This window comes from Acipenser ruthenus, chromosome 4 (genome assembly GCF_902713425.1).
Source record: "Acipenser ruthenus chromosome 4, fAciRut3.2 maternal haplotype, whole genome shotgun sequence".
Classification (NCBI taxonomy): domain Eukaryota; kingdom Metazoa; phylum Chordata; class Actinopteri; order Acipenseriformes; family Acipenseridae; genus Acipenser; species Acipenser ruthenus.
Genome location: NC_081192.1, coordinates 21,499,713 through 21,524,220, shown reverse-complemented (window position 1 = coordinate 21,524,220; position 24,508 = coordinate 21,499,713). Strand labels below are relative to the sequence as shown.

The following is a 24,508-nucleotide window of genomic DNA, read 5'->3' as shown; positions in this document are numbered from 1 at the left end:
CGCAGGATGCTGTGATTCCTACGGAGCGCATTTATTTTGTCCTTAATGTATCATTGATGTTAATGTTCTCACTGATTCAGCACCAGAAAGCCTTTCATAATTCCCCACCACTTCTTCTGCTAATACATTTAGCTCCTGGTCTGTAAACTTTAGATTCCTCACTCTGTCCTCCTTGGTCAGTGTCAGTGTAACAAACTCAGAACCGTACTTACCATTTCTTTCGTGCACCCATTATATATATATATATATATATATATATATATATATATATATATATATATATATATATATATATATATATTTTATATATATATATATATATATATATATATATATATATATATATACACATACTATAATACAGTGTGTATAAACCTCATGCATAATTCCGCATGTTGAATTCTGTGTGCTGAAATCCGCACGTTGTGACAACTTGATGGGGACCTTTGGTGAACAGCAATTTTCAACTCTTTCCACATATTCTCAATTGGATTGAGGTCCGGGCTTTGACTGGGCCGCTCCAGGACATTGACCTTTTTGTTTTTAAGCCACTCCAGTGTGGCTTTGGCTGTATGTTTGGGGTCATTGTCCTGCTGGAAGATGAATCTTCTCCCAAGTCCCAAGTCTCTTGCAGACTTCAGCAGGTTTTCCTCCAGGATTTCACTGTACTTTGCTGCATCCATTTTGCCCTCTATCTTCACAAGCTTTCCAGGCCCTGACGCAGAGAAGCATCTCCATAGCATGATGCTGCCACCACCATGCTTCACGGTAGGGATGGTGTTCTCAGGATGATGTGCGGTGTTAGGCTTGCGCCAAACATAGCGCTTAGCGTTGAGGCCAAAAAAGCTCAATTTTGGTCTCATCAGACCATATAATCTTCTTCCACTTGGTCTCAGAGTCTCCCACATGCCTTCTGGCAAACTCTAGCCGAGATTTGATGTGAGTTATTTTCAACAATGGCTTTCTTTTTGCCACTCTCCCATAAAGCCAGTTTTGTGAAGCACCCGGGCTATTGTTGCCGTATGCACAGTGTCTCCCAGCTCAGCCGTGGAAGACTGTAACTCCTTTAGAGTTGCCATAGGCCTCTTGGTGGCCTCCCTGACTAGTGCCCTTCTCGCCCGGATACTCCGTTTTTGAGGACGGCCTGTTCTAGACAGATTCACAGTTGTGCCATATTCTCTCCATTTCTTAATAATGGACTTTACTGTGCTCCGGGGGACATTCAATGCCTTGGAAATGTTCTTATATCCTACCCCTGATTGGTGCTTTTGAAGAACCTTATTCTGGATTTGCTTTGAAAGTTCCTTCGTCTTCATGATGTAGTTTTTGTTAGGAAATGTACTAACCAACTGTGGGACCTCCCAGTGACAGGTGTATTTAACCTGAAATCATGTGAAACACCGTAATTGCACACAGGTGGACTCCATTTAACTAATTATGTGACTTCTAAAGACAATTGGTTGCTTATTTAGGTGTGTCATAGCAAAGGGGGTGAATACTTATGCAATCAATTATATTCTGTTTTATATTTGTAATTAATTTAGAACAATTTGTAGATTTTATTTTTCACTTTGACATTATGGACTTTTTTGTGTTGATCAGTGGCAAAAACTCCTAATTAAATCCATTTTGTTTCCATGTTGTAACACAATAAAATGTGGAAAAGTCCAAGGGGGGTGAATACTTTTGAGAGCCACTGTAATTCATTTGGTAACCTTGCTTTTGCCTGTTTGAAGCAAAGCAGTACCAGGCGTGGGATGAGCAGTGAAATAAATCTTGGCAACTGAAGCGAGATTCACTGGTCCTTAGTAGTTTTAAGTCCAAGGTCTTCATGGTGATTGATTTTTTAATGTCAATGGTGTAATGCCCATTGCTTCATTATATTATAGATATTAACGGGCACCTGGCAGAAGGAGTGAGGGGGAGCAATAGTGTGGGGCAGTTTCTTATATCCAGTAAGAATGTCATTAAACTTGAGAAAATGTATATAGTGGGGTTTCATATTAATTACAACTAGTCTTAACATTAAAGCAGGTTGTCTGAAACCTGCTTGCACAGGAGACTTTTAGAAACAGAGGGAGAGGTCAAGCTTAGTTTAAGAACTTAAAAAAGGCTAACATGAGACTTACATTTAAAGGATACATAAGGACCTTTTTATTTTATAGTGTTACATGTTCCCATGTGTTGCTACAACTGTTTACGTAAGGTGTGTGTATTGTTTTAATTTTTTTTTTACATTTTGACTACTTTTTAAACTTTTAAATTGCATTTCCTGCCTCAAGATGGCTTCCCATGTACCCGCATGGACCTCTCAGAACTACATTTCCCATCATCCTCCTGCTCACTGGTAAATCTATCTCAGTTACATATGTGAGCAGGACAATGATGGGAAATGTAGTTCTCTCTCTCCACACTTGTATCTTATTCAAATGTGGCAAATTAAATTTAATGTCAACAGATGCGGTGTTAAGGTCATTTCACACCAAACTGTTGAGTCAGTGTTAAAAGTTAACTCCACCATGACATCTGCTGGAAAACAGGTGGCATTAAACAAACAAACAAAAAAAAAACACATTCAGACAGCAAATGAAAATAAATACTGATTTCAGGTACAATAAATGTATTATATGTGGAAAAAATTGTGAAAGATTAGAAATAAGCATAGTCATTACAAACTCACACAGCAGGTACGTTTTGTGGCAGGTGTGGAAAACTCTGACACTAGTAGAAAAGCTCAATCGATGCTTGTCTGCAGTATTTTGCTTGAAACCTTAAAATCCCACAGATTCAATATGCACTATGCAGGGATACCAATTGGGCTAAATTATCAGATTGTCTGAAATTGAAAGACATTGGGAAATGTTTCAAGCACACAAGTGAAGCCATCAGTGTAAGTGCCAATAAAGCACAACATAGCTCATTGTAGATTACCAAATTGTTCTTGAATGAAGATTAAGTATGTTTTATAGGTGGTATGCATACATACACTCCCTATTTAATTACATGTTTGTCTTTCAATGAACTGATCCATCATTAAATGGCAATTTGATCCTATTATGCACCACACAAGTAGCCAATCAGGATAATCAGATGTATTGTGATACACAGTCTGTCGCGACCTGCATATCGCATTGTGAGAGTAATGTACCATTACAGCCCTGCAAGTCATGTTGATGTTCTTTATCCAGTGAAGACATAAACAGATGTTTGAAAAGGGCATGCTGATTAATTTCTTAGTCATTGGGTACAATTAACCTGATGATTTTAGTGTACAAGAGATGAGGTCTGTGTAAATTCCATATTGATACAATTATGTATCAAAAACAAGCAGACGAAAAAAGAAATGGCTTTTTGCATCTTTTACTTACTGAAAAATGCTCTTAATTACATTGTAATAACATTCCATGTTCTGAGGTTGTTAACAAAAAAAGGCAAAGGACCCTACCCCCTTTAACCTCGGTGTAAAACTAGTATTAATATCCTTTGTTCTGTATAATTCAGATTGTGATACACTGATTCCTTCAGCTAAAAAAAATCAACATCTTTAAATGACCAGCCATACAGCATCATAGCAAAGCCTACATTAATGTCACTTTCCAAAAAAAACAATGTATTCATTGCTCTCTGTCACATTTGGAGTGAATTTAGAGACAGAAATAAAACATACACTTGATTTTAGTAAAACATGCAGAAAACTCTAGTATATATCCCATCTACTCCCCAATAGCTATATGATGGAACTGCCATCATGAAAATAATGATAATTATACAGTGTGCATAATTCGTTGTATTTCATGTATTACAGCTGTGAGATGTTAGTTTCTGCAATTCTGAGCATTCAATTCAAGTGTCTTGATCTAGAGTGCTACAGCAGCTGGCATCTATACTTCACTCACAATACTCACTGCCTAAGCATTTTATTTTAGTGCAATGGATGGACTGAACAGCTGTCTTAGTTCACAGACTCAAAATACTAGTGCAACAGGTGAGTTATAATGTGCAGGGCTAACAGTGCATAGTGAGTGTCATCTCCATCACACATATTTTCTAACTATTTCTGTTATTCAATTTAAATGTAATTTATTCAAGATTTATCATCATCATTCAGAAACATTATTGTCATTAACAAAGCAGCACTAGCCCTGTTACCCGCTTTGCAGTGCAGGGATCTTAACCATCCTAGAGTCTTGTTCAAAGGGACACAGTTTGGATCTTGCAGGGTCCATTCAACCCCAAAACAGAATTAAAAAGAAAAGCAGATCTGTTTGATTTCAAATTTGAAAGAAATAACAGTCCCCGGTTTATTCAAACTCAGTATGGATTTATGTCCTTTCTATGATTAACGAATCTAGCGTATGCATTATGTATTAGAGCTGTATACATCAGATTAATAACAATATTCAGAGTGATAAAAATGTTTAGGACCTCATGATCCTAGGAAGGTTATGTTTATTATTAGTTGAAGAACCCCCTGCAGTGTTTACAAGAAACATTACTTTACCTTTGCTGTATCCCATGTTGTCCATATCGCAGCAATGTTTTTGGACATATTCCCAACCGTTTAGATTTGTTTCATTGACACATCATAAGTAAATTAACTAGGGAATTACTTCTGTTCAACTTTTACTTACCAGTAGAAAGAGATTTCTTCTTCTAAACATTGCAGTGTATACTTTTCAGTTCCCTCTTGCAACAGTGCTGGTGCTCTGATTGAAATGAATGGAATAATATGGGAAGAGAAAACTAGCATTGATCTGGATACACTGCGATCCTTGAAAGAGAGTTTTCTCCTTGTGAACACTCCCGAGTAAATGTTAGAAATGTACTGTCCGTTTGATTTATGACCCATAACATGTGAATAAAAAATGATAGTCGGCAATATGTTTAAAAATATAACGCTACGATATGAACAACATGGGACACAGCAAATGTAACATACTGTGTTTCTTTTAAACTCTGCAGGGTAGTATGTTACAGTTTAAAGTTAACTTATTGTGTTTAATAAAGCACAGGTTCCGAAACACCAAAGGCAGTTTAACTCAGGCCTCTTAAGTTGTCAATTTTTTTTATTTATTTTCTACCATACACAAACTGTACAACACAGCACATTTCTGTTTATGAAATAGTACAATTGTAAGGAAACTCCAATGTAGAAACTACTTGAAATTAAAAAAAGAGTCTAATTTACAGAACAGTTTCATATTACCAATGTAGTTCAACACAAAATTCAGTGCACGTTACAAAACACATCAAGTACAAACAAGGAAAAATAAATATTCTTCACAAAACTTCCTGAGCAAACAATGCATGGCATATAAATTAAATATTAACGATAACAAATAAATAAGCAGAATTTTATAAAGTTTAGCAATTATCATGAATTTCGTCAATGTCTGATAAAAGTTTCATTTATTAAAATTACATTTTAATGAGCTGGCTCATTTTGTATAAAATAAAACATTTATTTGCATTTTAGCAAAAGTTCATTCTGTTGGCAGGTTTGTGTAGACTTGATTAGTATTATTTTTGTATTTAAACTGCACAAAATGTACTGGCCTAGTGTAGTCTAAGAGAACATAGCGATTTTAACATACAAACATTAGTTAATGCAAACTAGACTCACTGAAAAAGAACAACAAACCCACAGTGAATTACTAAACCTCAGTTCAACCAAACTTATCACATACTCTTTTTTTTAATGCTTAATAACATTGATATTAAGGGCTCTACTCTTGAAAAATATTGCAAGCCTAATATCAGTTATACAAACATAATATTTTTATTTTTTGGTAGTGTCAGAAAAAAAACAAAACATGTTGATCTATTTCGTTGATTTTAACAGCAGCAGATCCTTAAACTTGTAAGTCAGTTATATTGAAGACGACTTTAGACTAGCTGGATAAATATATTTAATAAGCAGTACTATTTTGATCTGTCTGTTTAGAGCATTAAAATTGACCCTGTTATGTATTTTATGAGGGATTTAACTGATTAAATTTTTTAAATGTGTTTTTCTGTTATATTCTTCATACATCTGGCTAAGCACAATATACCTTAATTTCCAGTGTATTTAAATATACAATAAATATTGATTAATAAATTAAATACCTTAAAGTATTTTTAAACACTTTTTTTTCATTCTCTAAATATTTAATACTACACATTGGCTTTTTGTTTAAACAGTTATAGGTGGTATTTGGTTCAGTGATTCATTCCGTCCTAACTTCTGTTCATAATAAATACATTTAATTTTCAATTGGAAAATATTCAAATATTAAATGTAAAGTACCACCAAACTGTCATTTCCAAACTGTTCTTTAAGCAAAAATGTAAATCAGACATCTTAAATACAAACACAATTCCATTTTAAGAAAAAAAACATTATTCTTCTCCTATTACAGATCAGATGTTTTTTTGGTTTTGTTTAGATTTTTCGAGAATAGAGCCACCCATGTGATATTAGATCACAGTAGCAAAGCCAAAGTTTATTCAAGTCTGGTATAACATTTTCAGCCATTACTGAAAGTCACATTCATCAGTTTTACATTTTTTTTTCCCCCCCCCCAGTGTATATCGATAAGCAGGAGACATCTTAATCAAAGATTAAACTGATATAATGGTGGCTTTGAAACAGTCAAATTGTGCTAGTCACCTGAAGTGTCTGTTTCACTTTAGGTAACATTAATACCTATTTTAATGTCTTGTCTTTGTTTAAAACCTTTTTTTTTTGTGTATTATGAACATACAGTAGACACTTTACCCAGTAATATGGTACTATACACAAAATGGAAACTAATATGCTTCATGAATACATTTACACTTAGGCACATCTATGCACACAACTTTACTGTATGTGCACACAAAAAGGCAGTTTGTATCAGTAAAGACTAGAAAAAAATATATATGTTTAAAAATATTTAAACAGCTCCTGATATTCTCATTGTCTCATCAGTCATCAATCTGAAAGCTTGAACTTTGCTCAACCATTGAAATCAATATTCAACCCTTCAAGAGCATGAGATTATAAGGTTGGATCAGGTGAATATAATTTTCGATGAAAAGGAGGAACTATTCTTGTTAAGTGCCAATTTGGGAGGGGCTATAACTATTACAAGGTTTTACATTCTCTCAGACTTTTTCAGGATATCTTTGACGTGAGACTATTTTGATAATTCCTATTTGGAATGTCTTCTGTAATATAACAGTAAAAGTTTAACACATGGAAATACCGTATTTGAGACAATGTTCATTCAGTTGCTTAGATATATAATACATATTAATAAACTGAAATTATCTTATTAAGCTGTTTCTGAAAAAATTCCCAGTTGTCATTATTGCTGGAAAATTCTTGCTATTGACAGTCCATTGGATGGCAGCATTTCACCATATTTCTTCTCAAGACATATTCCATGAATTTTGCTCAGTTTCGAAGTAAAAAAAAGCTAAAGGAAAATAAAAGTTAGCAGTTAAAATATTCTTTACAATGTGCAGATTACATAAATGATTAAAACTGCTGGTCACAACATTTCACATAAAATCTGCTTAGTTTACCTAAATCTAAACGCATGTAAGATTATTTTTCACGCTGGAAATCATTCTGCTTAAATATGGCAGGAATAAATTACAAATTATATACCTATTAAGTTCGGAAAGACAATAAATGATAATATATATTTAGAAAAATTACAAATTCACAATTAATTTACAGCAAGCTATAAAAAAAAACTAAGTGCAAAGGGAATAAAATAAAATAAAATAAAATAAAATAAAATAAAATAAAATAAAATAAAATAAATATTTCAAGTGAATTGTTGTTAAAGTCCATTACATGTCACCACTGGTACTGGTATAAATATCTTTTTTAGTGCAATGTGTCAGCTGTATTACGGAACTACATGTCCAAAAGTCTTCTCTTGTATATGCAACCAAACCAGTCCATCCCAAAGAATCCAACTGTTCAGCAGCACTTATAGCTTTGATACAATTTATACTGGTTTGAAAGTTTACACGTGAATGCCTTTTACAGCTTGTTTGATGCTTTCAAGAAGAGCTTTACATTCAGGAGAGTAATCATGCTCCAAATTGTTATACATGTCTGTCAGAGTGTTCACATAGGCTTCAAAATTCTGCTCGCTGATTGGCCCCTGCGCAAAGATTTAAAATATGGAAATTAATTTACATGCAAAAAAAAAGATAAACAAACACAGGTGCTCAAGTCCTACCTTGTATTCATAGAGTGCTTTGTGTTGCTAGTATATCTGTGGAAATGACACACTAAGGTAGGGACAATTACAATTACATTTGCTTTATCCCTTTCAGTTTTATAAAGTATCCATTACACCTTTTGCTTGTTCAAAAGAAACAATATCATGTCTGGTCCACGTGCATCAGCTATTGTTTTAAAATTCTGACATCTTATTTGTATCATCTTAAAATAAAGGTTTATTGAATTAAAGAGAGTAAGAACACTGAGATTCTGAGATTTAACAGTAAACCATCAACTGCCTTTGGTCTATGTTTTCCTTTGTCCAAGAAAGGACTTACTTGGTGTTAATGCAAATGTGACTGTGGACTAGGGATGTTAAGATTATGTTTATTTTCCTACACATTTAAAGTTTAGGATTAAACATGTTTAAACTTCAACAGTCATGAGAAGCCCTCCATTAGTGCTGTTACATTTTTATAATATACTTTTATAATATAAATAACCCTACACTTTACACATCCTATTGTATAAACACTACAGCTGACATGCATATATTTAAGTGGTTAATCATTTAGGAAAAAAATAAAAAACATTTAACACTTGGAAAAGGTTTAAACGTTTGAACTCTTAACATCCCCACAGTGTACATTTACTCATGTTTTCTTTACAGACTGGTTTAATGTTTGGAAATAGCAGAATACTCTTTAGAAACAATCAAGAAAGACCAACCAAAATACTGGAATTAAAAAAACAAACAAACAAACAAATATTATATATATATATATATATATATATATATATATATATATATATATATATATATATATATATATACACACTGTATATACACACAGTACTGTGCAAACGTTTTAGGCAGGTGTGAAAAAAATGCTGTAAAGTAAGAATGCTTTCAAAAATAGACATGTTAATAGATTATATTTATCAATTAACAAAATGCAAAGTGAGTGAACAGAAAACAAATCTAAATCAAATCCATATTTGGTGTGACCACCCTTTGCCTTCAAAACAGCATCAATTCTTCTAGGTACACTTGCACAAAGTCAGGGATTTTGTAGGCATATAGTCAGGTGTATGATTAAACAATTATACCAAACAGGTGCTAATGACCATCAATTCAATATGTAGGTTGAAACACAATCATTAACTGAAACAGAAACAGCTGGGTAGGAGGAATAAAACTGGGTGAGGAACAGCCAAACTCAGCTAACAAGGTGAGGTTGCTGAAGACAGTTTACGGTCAAAAGTCATACACCATGGCAAGACTGAGCACAGCAACAAGACACAAGGTAGTTATTACTGCATCAGCAAGGTCTCTCCCAGGCAGAAATTTCAAGGCAGACAGGGGTTTCCAGATGTGCTGTCCAAGCTCTTTTGAAGAAGCACAAAGAAACGGGCAACGTTGAGGACCGTAGACGCAGTGGTCGGCCAAGGAAACTTACTGCAGCAGATGAAAGACACATCATGCTTACTTCCCTTCGCAATCGGAAGATGTCCAGCAGTGCCATCAGCTCAGAATTGGCAGAAAACAGTGGGACCCTGGTACACCCATCTACTGTCCAGAGAAGTCTGGTCAGAAGTGGCCTTCATGGAAGACCTGCGGCCAAAAAGCCATACCTCCGACGTGGAAACAAGTACAAGCGACTCAACTATGCACGAAAACACAGGAACTGGGGTGCAGAAAAATGGCAGCAGGTGCTCTGGACTGATGAGTCAAAATTTGAAATATTTGGCTGTAGCAGAAGGCAGTTTGTTCGCCAAAGGGCTGGAGAGCGGTACACGAATGAGTGTCTGCAGGCAACAGTGAAGCATGATGGAGGTTCCTTGCAAGTTTGGGGCTGCATTTCTGCAAATGGAGTTGGGGATTTGGTCAGAATTAATGGTCTCCTCAATGCTGAGAAGTACAGGCAGATACTTATCCATCATGCAATACCATCAGGGAGGCATCTGATTGGCCCCAAATTTATTCTGCAGCATGACAACGACCCCAAACATACAGCGAAAGTCATTAAGAACTATCTTCAGTGTAAAGAAGAACAAGGAGTTCTGGAAGTGATGGTATGGCCCCCACAGAGCCCTGATCTCAACATCATCGAGTCTGTCTGGGATTACATGGAGAGAGAAGCAACTGAGGCTGCCTAAATCCACAGATGAACTGTGGTTAGTTCTCCAAGATGTTTGGGCCAACCTACCTGCTGAGTTCCTTCAAAAACTGTGTGCAAGTGTACCTAGAAGAATTGATGCTGTTTTGATAAATATAAACTATTAACATGTCTATTTTTGAAAGCATTCTTACTTTACAGCATTTTTTCACACCTGCCTAAAACTTTTGCACAGTACTGTATATATATATATATATATATATATATATATATATATATATATATATATATATATATATATATCAGGTATGAGACGAATACAGCGGTTCCAAATAATTTTCCTTTAAGGTCTCACTGAACCGACACATTTCAACTGAAAGCCGGTTAAACTTTTAAAATCACACAATTTGGTTGTGCTGTGTGTATATAATCTCCAAAGTGCTTTCAATTAAAAACAAATTGTCGCCTTTTAATCTGCAAACAGGTGAGTTTCGCATGGCCAATGCAGATCCACATTATAAATACATAAGCATAACAATAGTGTGTAGTCTTCAGGTAGGGTTTAAAAAAATTAAAAAAATGAACCAACATTTAATTTGAACATGCTGACGCTCTTAAATTATGTGATTAGGTTCTGCAGAGTGCTTTTGATTCAAAGGGAATTGTAGGCTTTTAACTGGCCAATTATCATCATGTATGTTTTGCCTGATCCCAATTTAAAACTTTTAAACCTCAACATCAATATACAGACATGCTCAAATTTGTTGGTACCCTTACAGCTCATTGAAATAATGCTTCATTCCTCCTGAAAAGTGATGAAATTAAAAGCTATTTTATTATGTATACTTGCATGCCTTTGGTATGTCATAGAATAAAGCAAAGAAGCTGTGAAAAGAGATGAATTATTGCTTATTCTACAAAGATATTCTAAAATGGCCTGGACACATTTGTTGGTACCCCTTAGAAAAGATAATAAATAATTGGATTATAGTGATATTTCAAACTAATTAGTTTCTTTAATTAGTATCACACATGTCTCCAATCTTGTAATCAGTCATTCAGCCTATTTAAATGGAGAAAAGTAGTCACTGTGCTGTTTGGTATCATTGTGTGCACCACACTGAACATGGACCAGAGAAAGCAAAGGAGAGAGTTGTCTGAGGAGAGCAGAAAGAAAATAATAGACAAGCATGGTAAAGGTAAAGGCTACAAGACCATCTCCAAGCAGCTTGATGTTCCTGTGACAACAGTTGCAAATATTATTAAGAAGTTTAAGGTCCATGGAACTGTAGTCAACCTCCCTGGGCGTGGCCGCAAGAGGAAAATTGACCCCAGATTGAACAGAAGGATAGTGCGAATGGTAGAAAAAGAACCAAGGATAACTGTCAAAGAGATACAAGCTGAACTCCAAGGTGAAGGTACGTCAGTTTCTGATCGCACCATCCGTCGCTTTTTGAGCGAAAGTGGGCTCCATGGAAGAACACCCAGGAGGACTCCACTTTTGAAAGAAAAACATAAAAAAGCCAGACTGGAATTTGCTAAAATGCATATTGACAAGCCACAATCCTTCTGGGAGAATGTCCTTTGGACAGATGAGTCAAAACTGGAGCTTTTTGGCAAGTCACATCAGCTCTATGTTCACAGACAAAAAAATGAAGCTTTCAAAGAAAAGAACACCATACCTACAGTGAAACATGGAGGAGGCTCGGTTATGTTTTGGGGCTGCTTTGCTGCGCCTGGCACAGGGTGCCTTGAATCTGTGCAGGGCACAATGAAATCTCAAGACTATCAAGGCATTCTGGAGCGAAACGTACTGCCCAGTGTCAGAAAGCTCTGTCTCAGTCGCAGGTCATGGGTCCTCCAACAGGATAATGACCCAAAACACACAGCTAATAGCACCCAAGAATGGATAAGAACAAAACATTGGACTATTCTGAAGTGGCCTTCTATGAATCCTGATCTGAATCTTATCGAACATCTATGGAAAGAGCTGAAACTTGCAGTCTGGAGAAGGCACCAATCAAACCTGAGACAGCTGGAGCAGTTTGCTCAGGAAGAGTGGGCCAAACTACCTGTTAACAGGTGCAGAAGTCTCATTGAGAGCTACAGAAAACGTTTGATTGCAGTGATTGCCTCTAAAGGTTGTGCAACAAAATATTAGGTTAGCGGTCCCATCATTTTTGTCCATGCCATTTTCATTTGTTTTATTATTTACAATATTATGTTGAAAAAAAAATCAAAAGCAAAGTCTGATTTCTATTAAATATGGAATAAACAATGGTGGATGCCAATTACTTTTGTCAGTTTCAAGTTATTTGAGAGAAAATTGTGCATTCTTTGTTTTTTGTGGAGGGGTACCAACAAATTTGAGCACGTCTGTATATCAAAGAATTGTAATAAGAGGGGGCGGCACCGTGGCGAAGTGGTTAGCACTGCTGCCTCACAGCGCCAAGGTCCTAGGTTTGAATCCAGCCTAGGGTACTGTCTGTGTGGAGTTTGCATGTTCTCCCCGTGTTCGTGTGGGTTTTCTCCAGGTACTCCGGTTTCCACCCACAGTCCAAAGACATGCTGTTCAGGTTGATTGGTCACTCTAAATTGCCCTCTGTGTCAGTGTGTGAGTGAGTGTGTGTGGTGCCCTGCGATGGACTGACGTCCCGTCCAGGGTGTAGTCTGGCCTTGCGCCCTGTGTATGCCGGGTTAGGCTCCGGCTCACCGCGATCCTGTAAAGGAGTAAGCGGTTAATGATAATGGATGGATGGATGGATGGATGTAACAAGGGATTTTTTTAAACCCTACCTGAAGACAACACACTATTGTTATGCTTATGTGTTTATAATGTGGATCTGCTTCGGCCACGTGAAACTCCCGTCTACAGATTAAAAGGCGACAATTTGTTTTTAATTGAAAGCACTTTGGAGATTATACACACAGCACAACCTAATTGTGTGATTTAAAAGTTTAACTGGCTTTCAATTGAAGTGTGTCGGTTCAGGGAGACCTTAAAAGAAAATTATTCGGAACTGCTGTATTTGTCCCATCCCTAATTATATATATGTGTATGCTGGCATTTTTCTACTCTGATGAATTATGAGCATCAATAATTTACTCAAAAGCCTCCACTAGTATTTTCTACTATTATAACAACCTTGACTTGCATAAAGAAGGAAAAACGTTGAGTGAAATAGCTCGCATCACTCGATTTTCAAGGTTTGGTATCCGAAGCATAATTAACAAGTACAGAGAAACATCATCTGTAATTGACAAAACCAGGACTGGAAGACCCAAAAAGCTCTCTAACAAGGATAAGAAATATGCAAGCAATAAGGCACGACAGGGTGTGGGCTATACTATAATACCCAGAGTATATACCACACCCTGAAGTGCCTTATTGTGCTTATAAAATTGGTCAACTAACTAAATAATAATTAAATACATTAAAATGTATTATTATTAACACTGAACTGATTAAAAACAAGAAGCACTATTTATAGATGTTAAATTGAACACTGAAATCGCAGCTTTGAAGATTTACAGGCCCTTTTCTTTAGATGTTCATTCTGAACAGTAGGTGGAGCTGTAGCAAGCGATTTCGAGCAACATGGCGTTTGATTCATTGTTGTCGTTATCTGAGGAAGTGCAGCTGGACAATCACGCTGACCACCTTTGCCACGTCTGGCCATATATAGTTGCACATCAAAACAAACCTCTCTCACAAGACCTGCAGCAGTGTCAGGTGTCAGTGTTGGGGAAGATTATTATTATTATTATTTTTTGTAATCATCCTTTGTGATACGGGAGTAGTGACAGGAGGTACCCAACCCAGATTTGCGGTATTGTTACCTCATCAGTCATCTTTATTGCGAATTTCAATATGGCTACTTATATATCAGATGTGGTTAGTCTTGTTTATTAATATAAATTTAAATATGGCTATGTTTTTTTTTTCAAAATTCTGGTGGCGTATGGCTATCTAAGTGATTTGCCCCTTTTTGAAAAAAAAGTTTCAACCCATGGGAATATACTGTAATATTCACACCCCCATGTGACCTGTTTTGACCAATCAGGATAGACTATTTAAAAGACCCATTTTATAACTGAAGATAATGTCCTTAAGGAATAGAAACAAGACAAGCATTGAATTGACAACATAACTGGCAGAAGGCACAGGTGTCGTTGTCCATCAAATCAACAGTACGAAGGTCAATCTTGAAATCAGGACTTAAAGGATGTGTTGCAGAAAGAATACCTCTGTTAAGAAAGGGGAACAAGACTAAAACGCTAAAATATGCACAGGAACACAGAAACTGGACTATGGAACAATGGTCAAAGCTGCTTTGGACTGTTGATGGATGTACAACGACACCTGTGCCTTCTGCCAGTTCTGTTGTCAATTCAACGCTTGTCTTCGTTCAATTCCTTAAGGATATTATCTTCAAGTATTGCTCATCCTTGTTAGACAGCTTTTTGGGTCTTTCAGTCCTGGGTTTGACAATTACAGATGATGTTTCTCTGTACTTGTTGATTATGCTTCAGATACCACACCTTGAAAATCAAGTGATGCGAGCTATTTCATTCAAGGTTGTTATAATAGTAGACAACACTAGGGGAGACTTTGAGTAAACTGTTGATGCTCACAATGCATATAATCAAAGTGTTAAAGGTTTGTGAACAGAGCTCTGTATTTTTGTATGTCACCTTTTGAAAACTAGTGTCAAGTAGGCAATTTGAACAGATTGAGAATTTAATTAGTAATTTCTGAACTTAAATTTTATTCCAATGTAAGTTTTAATACAGACCCATTAGGAAGGTAAGGGGTCTATTGCTTTCTCACTAGACTATGGATAAGCTTTGTTTTGGTTGAAAAGAAATACAAAACGTAATATGTGCCTGTCTCTGTAATGTTAGTACTGTTTTCAATTTCTTTAAAAACGGATTTGGTACCAAAAACAAAATCAGTATTTAACTTACCATTTGAGGGAGTTGAATATCAGAAAGACTGTTGATAAGAGCCTGACTCAGACGAGCTAACTCCTTCAGCAGGCTGTCATTGTGCTGCTCAATCAGCTTGTTTTCTTCTTCAATTGATTTTAAATTACATTCCATTGAAGATATCTGTCATTTCAAAGATAACATTTTCAGTTTTACAGGTCCGTGAGTGTTTATATTACAAGGAAGTTCACATTAAAAGCAGATACCTGAATCTGGAGTTTCTGCATGTCTGCCTCTATTTTAAGATTGGATTCATTCAGTTCCTTGATCTCCTCATCTAAGTGTTTCATGTCTTCATTTTCTATACCTGAATGAAATAAGAAAACATTTTATTAAATATATAACGATGTTTTACATATTTTACCCAAGCTTTGCAAAACACGGATTTATTGGAATACATGCTTACATGTTGTCATACATCCACTAATAAATGCAGGTCATAATCAGCAATGCATCGTCAGCATGCCACTGAATACACGGACCTACTTCAGGTTCACTACCTTTATCGATACAGCCTTTGTCTTTTGCTTTCAGACTCCATCAGATACAGTATGTTGCTTGTTACAGCAAGTCTTAATTGATAATTACCTTTGTGGTTGTTTCCTATTTTGTAGGGCATATTATTATTATTAGGCTTCCAGGCCATAGGGCTGGGAAGCCTATTGTTATTGCTGGGATTATTAGGCACACATGATCCTAGTGTGGTTGTCTTTAAAAGTTGTTCAAGGGAAGTTGCTACAATAAAAAAACATGGCAGCCACATTGGATGACTTACAAAACTGGCTAATAACTCCTTGTAGAGTGCAGATAGGGCCATGGTTACTATGGCACACATATAGTAACCCATGTATGCTCTATCAAAAAATGTTACTGCCTGTGACCTTTGACCTCTCCTAAAGGTCAAATGTAAAACTGGCTTATAACTCCTGAGAGAGTGCAGATAGGGTCATGGTTACTATGGAACACATCCCATGTATGCATTCTGCACCATTTGCTAAAGTGTTTGGTACTGGTACTGGCATGCTGCACTATTTGCTAAAGTGTTTGGTACTGGTAATGTTACTGGTACTGGAAGCCGTAAAATTGCTGGCAACTCTAGCTATTATTATTATTATTATTATTATTATTATTATTATTATTATTATTATTATTATTATTATTTTCTGCAGTATGCAGTAAAGAGTATTATTTTTTTATGGCTTCAGTAATGGCTATGGTAGTAATTTATTTTGTAGTAAACTTAATCCCACACTTTATTTACATAACATTTGTAAACAATTTATAACATTATAAACTCCAAACCCTCTGTGGAAACAGTCAAGAAAGGTTTCAGGTTTATACCTAACCTTGTCTTGCTTTAAAAAACAAGAGGGCTCAGCATTTTAATGAGAAGACATATTCTATTTACCAACAGTTTTAAACAGTGTTTTTTTTTTTTTTTTTTTTAATTCGATAATGTTTCATATTCAAGTGACTTCCAAACAGTCGCTTTGTGAATACGGGTGTAACTGCTAAAATGTTTTCATACCACTGCTTGCTTTAAGTTTAATAGTCATCATCTCTTCTCCTGAATGCTTAAATTTCTTGATCGTCTGGGCATTCAACGGACATCCAGACAAACTGAGAAAGAAAAAGAAATACAAACCAATAAAATTATGAAAATATATAGAAATATCAAATAAATATCCAGGTTTTATATGAGTTTCATGGTTCTATTTGGGTATGTTAGAATGATCAACACCTCCTGAAGACAGCTGCAGGTCATGCATTGTTAAAGGAGTAGGTGTAATAGCATGAATTCAGAGGTAAAACTATTTCAAACTCAACTAACAACTTTTGGCCAAATCACTTTCATCACTGTATTAATCTGAAGAAGCCATTAGTCAAAACAAAACCAAACAAACAAACAAAAAATCACTAGGCACAACTTCAGTGCTACATTGGCATGATTTTTTTTCTAAAATGAAAAACAAACTGATGATGCTAAATAAGTTTAATTATTTTTAATTCAAGGGCCATTGTGTACAACTTTGTTAATTATTGCTTATGTTGCATTACCTGTTTGTTTTCCCTATTAGACATTAGGGTTAGCTGATACTAAGAATTTTTTTTAACTGTAAATTTAGAAACTTGCAATTCAATTGCTTGTAAATAAGTTTTGGACATTGGTTTCAACTGCCTTTCTAATAAGTTTCAGGTCTTTTTGAAAAATTTGGCCCACTTAGAAAGATATGATACTTTTAAATAGGGTTCTCTGGGTTTGAATGTCTGCATCACAAATGCAAATACATTTAACTCTATCACAATACAGAGAAAGAACAAGTATCTTACCTTCTATGAGTGACAAACACATTATTAGCATGACCTAATCCATTACAGCCTGGCAAAGGACAGTGTGGCAGTTCTTGTTTGCTGACACTCCAGGAGAATGCAGACCCATTATTAGAGCTCTCCTTCTGTCTCTTGACAGCTATAGGGCAGCCTGATGCACTGCGATGGGATGTATATTTGCCTGATATGTGACCCTGGCCATCACAACCAATTACTGGACATCTAACAGGGAAAATATATTGATGTTAGCGCAAATTCTACGTTATCTATCCTGACATGAATTTAACAGCATGTTGTACATTATTGATATTGTGGCAAATGTACAATGTGCTAAATAAAATAATCACCATTCTGGGAATTGTAAAGGGCATGCTAAAAAAAATGGATTTTATTGTTTTTCAAGCATGTGATGGTTTTGTTAAAAAGAAAGAGTAAACTATAAAGGACACCTCTTTTTTATGAGCCAATTTCACTTAAAAGCTGTGACAGCCCATTAAACAACCTACATATTTAACATGGGGTTCCACCATGAGTTAAGAAAACAGCACAATAGTAAATACTGAGAGAAACAGCAGGTTATCTGGAAAATAAACTGATGGTGCTCTCTATATAGGACCGGACTTTGTGCTAAATCTAGGACATCACCAAAACTATAATATAATATGTAAAGGCACCATTCCTAAATTTTCATGTAGTTCCATACATTCTTATATCAAATGTGAATTTTTTTTTTAATATCTGTCATATATTAAGAGAAATAAGGAGAATTTGAACAAGCAAATCATACTTTATAGAACATTTCTTTGATACTTCTCCTCCTTGTAGATATGGACATGACGATGGGAATGCAAAAAGTTTGAGCTCTGCAACACGTATATGAATTGCTTTATTTGAGTATGTTTTACTAGAGTAGTGCGGTGGAACCTAGCACCCTGGGGAATTCCACACAGAAATAACTTCAGTCAATGCAAGATGTGTGCCTCCTGATACAATGTAAGTTATGTTTTGGGGTATCTCTCTCAGTGTGTTTTTTGCTTTATATTTTGTGTTTAATTGTGTTTTACAGTTTGTGCTTTGTGGATACACATCTAGAGGTGTAACCCAAAAAGCTGTACAAACATGCAATGGCTACCTTTTGTTTCAAACCGTTTTTTGTGATTGTACTTATTCTAATTTTTTTTTAAAAACTTGAATAAACTAAATAATTTTGCCTTGCACTCTGGTTCTGCTACATTAACTTTTCAGTGGAAACTGACGCAGGGTATTGCCATCTTCTACCCCATGCCTGTAACATTAGTTTACTCCTGGTGACATTAGTTCATTACCTCTGAAGTCAGTAGGGGAACTATCTACTGGGGGAGGGGGAACCTTACCTAAAACAGTTAAGGTTTGTTCTGCAAAATGGTTAACCGACAGTTTGAAAGGAAGTAGAGGCTAGTCAAATACAAAGATCATGTCAAGTTCAAGCTGAAATTTAATTTGACATGAATAAAAAAGTGTTCAAAATTCAATTAATTCTGGGGACTATCGCTATCATTCAGGTACACACCAGTTAACTAAATTAAATGTCTTGTTAATTTGGAGCAACTGTATTACCATTAAATCAAGTTTTAGATGCATGACACTAAGGTTCGTATGCTAAGGTTAACCATATGCATTTGTAAGGCTACTGTCTGGATGTAAGCACAACTGTCAACAGTTTACAAATAAAATATATGATTGGATTACATTGTTCCCGATCAATTTATGCTTAGTGTTTGGGTTACAGTTTATGGACCTTCAATCAGTCATCAACTTTCAACCAAACAACTGGTCTACAATTTTAACCTAGTATCCCAGGTAAGTTGTGAAATCTTACATTGTATTGTACATGTATTATATTTCAGGTGATTAAGTACTTCAGTAAAAATAATCTTGAGTGATATATTAGTTGATCAGTTTTTGAAAGGAGATTTCAACCCTCTGTTGAACCACTGTTTACTTTCAACATGGTGCTCCTGAAAGTACTATGATATGGTAAAACTAGCTGAACCTGCCGCAGCACCGCTGGTTCATGAAATAAATAGGTAGGCGACTGTTCTGTTTGTCAGGGTTAACAAACAGTCGCTGGCTTTGCCACGTCTCAACGCTGCTTAGCATAAACTCTTATTTTAGTCAGCCTGTCGTCTGTTTCTTCGAATGTTTCTTGTGAGCTCTTCTTTCTGCATTACATTGCTGATGTATTGATGGTTTCATTATCTTGCTGACTACATTTAGATGAACTGCAATGCACGTGTTTAACACCACTACACAAAGTGAAACTGTGCACCACAAAAGCTCATTGTGTCACATATATGGCTGATATTGTTGTGAAATCGCAACAGCATTATTTACATTCTACTGATACACCGACAATACAATCCTTAAAACATCTTTTTTTACAGATTGTGTATTATTATTGTTATCTCATGTCTTTGTTTATACGTTTGTATGGTGACGTGCATAGAAATGGTATCTCAGCTATTACCATGGCTACCCTCAGATGTACCCTGACCTCCTTATGATTTTATATATATATAGAGAGATTATAATTATACTTCAATGGAAAGATTCCCTACACTCTGATTGGCTGAGCTACAGGGATCTAATCCCTAGTACAGGCCCCAAGAATGTTTATAACTGCTGTTTTTGTACAATACAACTCAGTGGCTGTGTTTTATAATGGGGGACTACATTTTTGTAGAATGTTCAGTTTAGAGTGCTGATGTAGAAGGATACATAAAAAACTGAAAAATGTAACAAATACAGTTACAACAGATACAAATAGCAATTCAATCTGCTGTATACATTGTCTCAGGCCCCATTACCACCAACCTGCCCCTAATGCCTGGTAATATCTTTATAGCTTGGCTCATTTGTTTGGTAGACTATTTTTCTAACTTGGCAGGTTTTGTACATTGTCAATGTTTTAGTTTTAGATTCAAATATCCTATGCAGGACTGTGCTGAAAGTGAACATTTGATCATATTGTTTTCTTTTTCCAAATAAATGTACAAGCAAATCTATTATATCCAGTATGTCATCACATGTACAAAATGCTGTGCTCAGGTGACATGATTTGTAGAACCCAGATCAAGACCAAATGAACTGTATGTCAGTATTGTTTAAGCCTTGTTGTGTAACCTAAAAAAAAAAAACATGTATCCCCCTCCCCCACCCCCCCGAATGAGTATTAGAAGCATTCCAATCTACCAGCTAAGCATTTACTCTGCATTCATAATTAAAAAGGAAAAAAAGACCATCACAGCTGTTATATTAATGTTGTTACACACAGGGGGCACCTGCACATTTTCCAATTGCCCTTTATACTATTTAGTTTGCTTGTTGCTTGATATGGGGATAAATAAAATAAAGTATATTTTCATTTTCTTTTCCATGGTTCATTAGTAAAAATGGTTGTATTCCCTATCATTTCATATTCATTAGCAAACTCAGAAAGATACCTTTTTATATTTTACCACTTATTTTGGGGTATATACCGACCAACTTACTTAAGATCTTGGTCTTCCTTATCTTGGTCTTCCTTGCTGGGTGTTAGTTTCAGCCCTCCCTTCTTGGCCCTTGGACAGCCAGATAAGCTGGAAGAGATTTAAAAGAGATAAGCTATTGTCTGGAACAAATGGTTCAACAATGGATTAATAATGCTGACCTAAACAGCAGTGGAAAATCACCTGTGTGTCCTAGTTTTACTCAGTACTGTGACAGCTTGTCACCTCAGAACTCAAAAGTTTAACATTCTGTCTTGTACAAAGCATGACTGTCAGATTTTTACCTAGGAGGTATACACTATGTAACTGAAGAAGAACCAGCAGGACAGCTGTTTTTAAAACACTTTAATACATAAGGTTTAATGAGGGTGCATTTACAATTGTCATCAATAGGCAGAGACATGTTTAATTACCATGCTAAGTTTTAATACCTCAACTATCCTTAAACATCTATAGAAACTAAAGAAGAATACAGTTATTTTTTGTTAAGCAACTGTATTTTTTTTCCCCAAATAACCTACCTTCTGTGTGAAGCATAGTTTCCAGTCACATGACCTGAACCATCACAACCAGGTGTTGGACACCTAATAAATTGGGATACAAATATAGAGATTTGCAATGAAGCACGTTCACTAACATATGATTTTGACAGCAAATTGCACCATTCTGATTTTTTCATCAGGAGTCTGTTCACCTCTTGAGATTATCAGTATACTGTTTTTGAGATCCCAAGTTGAAATGCAATCCAATCATAGTAAGAGTGACTCCATCAGACTAGGGTTCACAGCCAAATTCCAAAAGCTGAATGGTGTGCATGTTTTGGGGTTGTCATCCAAATGCCCCTATCGTTATGCAGAAATTATTTTACAGAAGCCAATCTGACTCATGTTATCAGTTGCACCTATGCATTCTGGGAGCGGACGATGAACCCCAAATCGATAGGATCGCACCGTTTGGGATTGCGGGTTTCTAGTATTTAATAAACAACCACTTAAGATATCAAGCAAATCTATTGGCATTATCCCTGTTTATATTTCTTTTTTTAATGGTTGTGCGAAGAAGCATTCAGCAATTAACCCTGTTGCTCTGTTAAACAATAATATTTATTATAGAGTACTAAACAACCAACTGTTCCTCCCTGAATAAATCTATGTACTGTATATCAATATGTTAATCACAATTCATACTTGAGTTCTTGAGAATTGGCAGCCATGATAGATTTTAGAGTCTTGTCAGCCAATGGACAGCCAGAAACACTGCAAAAACCCCAAAAACAAAACGTTTTAAAATGTAATCAGCATGCAAGGCATTTTAAGTTATTAAGTAGCATAGGCATTCTTGTTATGTATTGTGATGGTTAAAACTTTGCTTACAGTTTCATTTTGGAAAATAAAATCCTCTTTCACGTATTTTTCTTCAATTTGATTTAGGAATTCTCTGCGTTAATGCCCGACATCAACCATTTAACTGTATGTCTTGAAGAGTGCACCCATAACATTTCCTTTCAACAGAAGTCTTCAACACACTCACTCTTATGAATCATACAAGTGTAAAAGCCTTATAAATGAGTACAAAATTGAATGCATTTCTGTTTAGATACCTGCGATGAGAAGCATAATTTCCAGTCACATGTCCACTTCCATCACATCCTGGAGTTGGACAGCTGTAAAAAGCACAAAATACCTTCAACTTTTTTGGCTGGATGCTAAAAAAAAAAGGGGCATCATACTATATGCTGTAAAATTCAAACAATGCTTCATTTTGCCCTAAAGATATGTAACTTTAAAAACTTGCACATTCACACATGGAAATACTGCTTCTACAAATGCACCAGCAGAAACATTGGTAACATCTGAAAAAATGAGTCCTATTCACAAAACATCGTATTGTATTTTGATTTAATGAAGGTTTGGTATTCATAAACACTTTCTTGTCCGTTTCGTATAAGGACTTGTACCTTACAGAGACACATTTCAAAGCTTTTTAAACAAAACTGTTTTTGAAAATGAGAAAGTAAAATGATACAGAAAAAAAAACATTGTTAATAAAAATAGGACATTAATTGAAGGCTTTTTAGTTAGGTTGATCTTTCATTTTGTCACTTGATTAATTAAAAAAAATGGGGTACATAATACTCACATAAACTTTGGAAATTGGCCCCATTGTGTTTCGTTTACATACAAACTGCTTTGTGACGTACCTCATCAGCTCCTTTTTATTGTCCCTGGAAAGAGGTTTGGACATCTGACTCGGAATAGTTACATCACCTGGATATTTTCTTTCCTCCAGAATGTCAGGTACACTATCTAGTTCTTCTTTCTAGAAAGCAAATCACATTTTAATTAAAAACTATTGGAAAAGACTCCATCTTGTAACAATGCAATGGCCTGGTAAAACCTTTTGCTTGGAATCATCATACTAGTGTCTAGATTAAATCTAAACTCTGTGTGGCATTTTAGCTAAAGTGGGATAAATTTAGGTATAAACAAACATTCACAATGCTGCCCAATGGCTTGGTATTAAAACTAAAGTTCAAGGCACAGCACAAAGGATATTTTGTGGCTTCTCTAACGCAGTGCCTTGTAGGGGGTGTGTTATTTAACATGGTATGAAAGCACATTCATGCAAGCATTGTAGAACATGCATTTGGTAAGGGTCCATTTAAAAAACAGTGACAACATAGCAAAAAAAAATACAAAATGTGAAATTAATGGTGTGACACCCTCTACAATACAGAACCTGTCTATCTGGAATATGGCATAATTTTAAGTCTTGTCTGCATAACATCAATGGAAATTTGACTGTACAGTCTGGCACCAAGTCATGTGATTTTTTCTTTTCCCAGTTTATAATCAAGTATATTGCATAAATATAAACATGTCAGTACCTCTGTAAACCAGCACAATGTATTATCCAGCAACATTTTCTAGTCCCAATCTATATCGGGTTAAACAGGTTTTACTGTACACTATTGGTTACTAAAGAGCTTTACAAATGTTCCGTTGTGGAGTGACTGTGAGTAACATGTTTTATAGTTTGTAGGTCTTGTATGAAAAAAATATTTATACACATTATGTATTTATTATATTTATTTATTTTACCTTTAGTAGGTCCATATGGTCATTTATTTGCAAGCATATTTTTGTTACAATCACACCACACACACACACACTTCTTAAGACTACCTATTATTAAACTAAAAATGTAGAAGCAATTTAGCCTATAGCCTACCCATAACAACGATTAAGGTTGCTTCTGAATAAATAAATACCTGTTAGTGATGTTTCAATAAATCAGAAAATAAATTTGTCTGGTCTCCATGCTTCTAATGTGTG

At 35.5% G+C, this 24,508-nt stretch overlaps 1 protein-coding gene across 7 annotated transcripts in view; it reads right to left on the bottom strand.

Moving 5' to 3' along the window:
* Positions 1 to 5,048: 5,048 nt before the first annotated feature.
* LOC117400564 (suppression of tumorigenicity 18 protein) overlaps positions 5,049 to 24,508 on the bottom strand; it is a 113,808-nt gene continuing 94,348 nt past the window's right edge. For 5 of the 7 annotated variants that reach the window (XM_034000708.3, XM_059022179.1, XM_034000709.3 and 2 more), the window contains 10 exons: positions 23,374 to 23,492; positions 22,774 to 22,836; positions 22,361 to 22,429; positions 21,695 to 21,757; positions 21,177 to 21,263; positions 17,647 to 17,868; positions 16,844 to 16,935; positions 15,522 to 15,622; positions 15,295 to 15,438; positions 5,049 to 8,144 (listed from right to left, as the gene is read on the bottom strand). In XM_034000708.3, the coding sequence (XP_033856599.3) occupies positions 8,004 to 8,144; positions 15,295 to 15,438; positions 15,522 to 15,622; positions 16,844 to 16,935; positions 17,647 to 17,868; positions 21,177 to 21,263; positions 21,695 to 21,757; positions 22,361 to 22,429; positions 22,774 to 22,836; positions 23,374 to 23,492 (1,101 nt within the window). In that variant the 3' untranslated portion in view covers positions 5,049 to 8,003. The other 2 variants (XM_059022180.1, XM_059022181.1) reach the window with 2 other exon arrangements.